General features: G+C 35.9%; 1 protein-coding gene across 1 annotated transcript; it reads left to right on the top strand.

Moving 5' to 3' along the window:
• Nucleotides 1–608: 608 nt before the first annotated feature.
• On the top strand, nucleotides 609–2,175 carry LOC124007220 (interleukin-17C-like). The gene is made up of 3 exons (XM_046317664.1): nucleotides 609–655; nucleotides 789–1,042; nucleotides 1,234–2,175. Exons 1-3 carry the CDS (start codon nucleotides 629–631, stop codon nucleotides 1,481–1,483), a joined length of 531 nt encoding a protein of 176 aa, XP_046173620.1. The 5' UTR covers nucleotides 609–628; the 3' UTR covers nucleotides 1,484–2,175.
• Nucleotides 2,176–2,560: the final 385 nt, after the last annotated feature.

The following is a 2,560-nucleotide window of genomic DNA, read 5'->3' as shown; positions in this document are numbered from 1 at the left end:
TTCTGAAGAACAAAGTAACATCGTCAGCAAAGCAAAGGCCCATTGGTCTAACAACTAAAGTAACCATAATATAAGAAAATTATAATTTAATACATTGTTACATTTATTATGAGTAGAAAACTGTGAAAAGGTGTAGTAGGATAAGCCACAATTAGGCTACATTTATAGATGGATGCAGATCGAATCAGTTTTAGCATGATATGTATTAATGAACAGTTTTGTTACATTTCTTCATAATTCCTAGTTTATGTCTTGACTGAGAACATGTCAGTAAGATTATTGTCAGTCATAAATGACTAGGGGATGCAGGTTGTCTGATATTAGATCTATCGTCAGCGTCAATATAGTAATTACATCAGATAAAAAAATCCATGTGTATAAGCTATAGTATAAATCACATGAGCTCATATAAATGAATTTTAACTTTTGTTTTAACTTAAAATAAACACTTCACTCAATAGCTTGAAAGAAATGCCAAAGGAACTTCAATGATTCCATTTATCTCTGAACAATAATTGGATTTCCCCAAGCAGATAGTAGACTTGCCTATAAATTGTGTAGGAGCATGGGCATGATGGCACAAATGACTTAAATGTAAATGTAAATGTAAGATATTTGATATTTTAACATGCCAGGCCTATTCAAGATTATGCAGGTAAGTGAGAGATGGAATGAAGTGTATACACCTCAATTCATGTTGGGTTGCCTTCTAATCCATCATTATGGATAGGCCTTTTTCAAATGGAAATTTCCAAATGTTTTTAATTTATTTCATCATTCCTTTGCAGACTCTAATTTTACTTGGACTTGTTATTGCTAAATGTACATGGACAGCAGAGGCACACAAGTATAAGGGATGCTTCAGTACAGAAAAACTGGAGCATAGAGCTCTCAAGATCCTTCAACGAAACCGTTACCAGACAGATGTTCATATTGATGAAACACAGTATCACAAACTGGGTATGAAGAAGACCTGCCCCACTGTGCTTCGTTCACAGTCAGTAGACTACAACAATCGTTCCGTCTCCCCCTGGCGGTACAGGTAAGGCATCTCGTTCTCCTCGAAGTAAATACCTTTTGATAGGTCGAACATTGTTTTAACCATGCATCCATAATATTGTCAGTCTGACAATAACATAATTTGAGTAAATGTGCATGCCATATGGTTTCGAAATACATTTTTGGATAGTATAATTGGCTATTTTGATAACTGGATTGCCACTTTTCCCTTAGCATCGATAGCATGGAGGGACGATTCCCTGAAATGATTGTTGTTGCTGAATGTCTATGCGAGGGATGCCTCATCATTAAAGGGCCCGGACACCACGGGGCCCAACATCATGCATATAACTCTGTGCCTATAGAGCAAACCCAGATGGTATTGATGAAGACCGTATGCCTGAACAACCCAGAAAAATACTCACTTACATCACACTTTGTCAAAGTGCCCATTGCCTGCACCTGTGTCAGGAGTAGGATATGATTGCCTCTCATAGAGGACAGTTTTTAGACAAACTGTCGTGACATGTTTCACATTTTGTTGTTTGTTTTTCAAATGCACTTATGCTATTGAAAGTATTACACTTAATATGCTTATGGATAATAAGCTATAGAGAATACATGCATTTTTATATGAGACCAAATTATTTGTGTACAGTATTTATGTTTCAAGATTGTATTTATTTAATGATCTATTGACTATTTATTGAACTAGCTATGTTCTAAATCTGTTTATTTATATATGGTTTTTGTGACTTTTGTTAATAGGCCTGTCTATTCCTTTTAACATCAATGTGTTCTTCTGTTGTTGTTTTCCCATCAGCTGCTCCACATAGTCCTGAGTGGCGCAGCGGTCTAAGGCACTGCATTTCAGTGCTTGGGGTGTCAATACAGACACCCTGGTTTGAATCCAGGCTGTATCACAACCGGCCAAAATTGGGCGGCGCACAATTGGCCCAGCGTTGTCCGGGTTTGGCTAGTGTAGGCCAAGATTTTGTTTTTAACTGACTTGCCTAGTTAAATTAAGGTTACACACACATATATATATATATATATATATATCCATATATATATATATATATCCATGGATATTGATTGGTAGTGATGCATTTATAGAAATGTAGCATCATTTATGGGATTTTATTGTTGATTCCTTAATAAAGATGCCTAATGAAATATCTGCCCCTCTTGCTTTATTTAGTCCAGCCTACACATTCAAGAATGACAGATTTTCTATACACTTGACCAATAAACTTGACCACTTGATCAGTAGACAGGGTTAATTAATTTAGGATTAAATATTGGTTTAGCTTCATGGGGGTCATAATGTATAATAACGTTATTAAATAGACTAAACAAAAAAACGCGCAATGGAAAACGCTGCATTATTACATTACATTAATAGCCATACATTTGTTTAGATTTGAGAATCAGCGCAGTTGAAGTCCCTGATCTTTAGCCAACGTCATGGCTGCAATTCCTTCTAGGCGTCCGCCATTTCTTTATCCCTATTTTATGCTTTCAAATCTTTGAAATTATGACCAATCGGATGCACTCCTGA

This window comes from Oncorhynchus gorbuscha, linkage group LG01 (genome assembly GCF_021184085.1).
Source record: "Oncorhynchus gorbuscha isolate QuinsamMale2020 ecotype Even-year linkage group LG01, OgorEven_v1.0, whole genome shotgun sequence".
Classification (NCBI taxonomy): domain Eukaryota; kingdom Metazoa; phylum Chordata; class Actinopteri; order Salmoniformes; family Salmonidae; genus Oncorhynchus; species Oncorhynchus gorbuscha.
This window is presented reverse-complemented; position numbering and strand designations above follow the sequence as displayed.

Excerpts from the sequence above, each read along its gene's own strand:
- LOC124007220 (XM_046317664.1), top strand. The coding sequence starts at position 629 with ATGCCAGGCCTATTCAAGATTATGCAG. Across the intron at positions 656-788 it reads GCCTATTCAAGATTATGCAG|ACTCTAATTTTACTTGGACT; the intron begins GTAAGTGAGAGA and ends ATTCCTTTGCAG. Across the intron at positions 1,043-1,233 it reads GTCTCCCCCTGGCGGTACAG|CATCGATAGCATGGAGGGAC; the intron begins GTAAGGCATCTC and ends CTTTTCCCTTAG.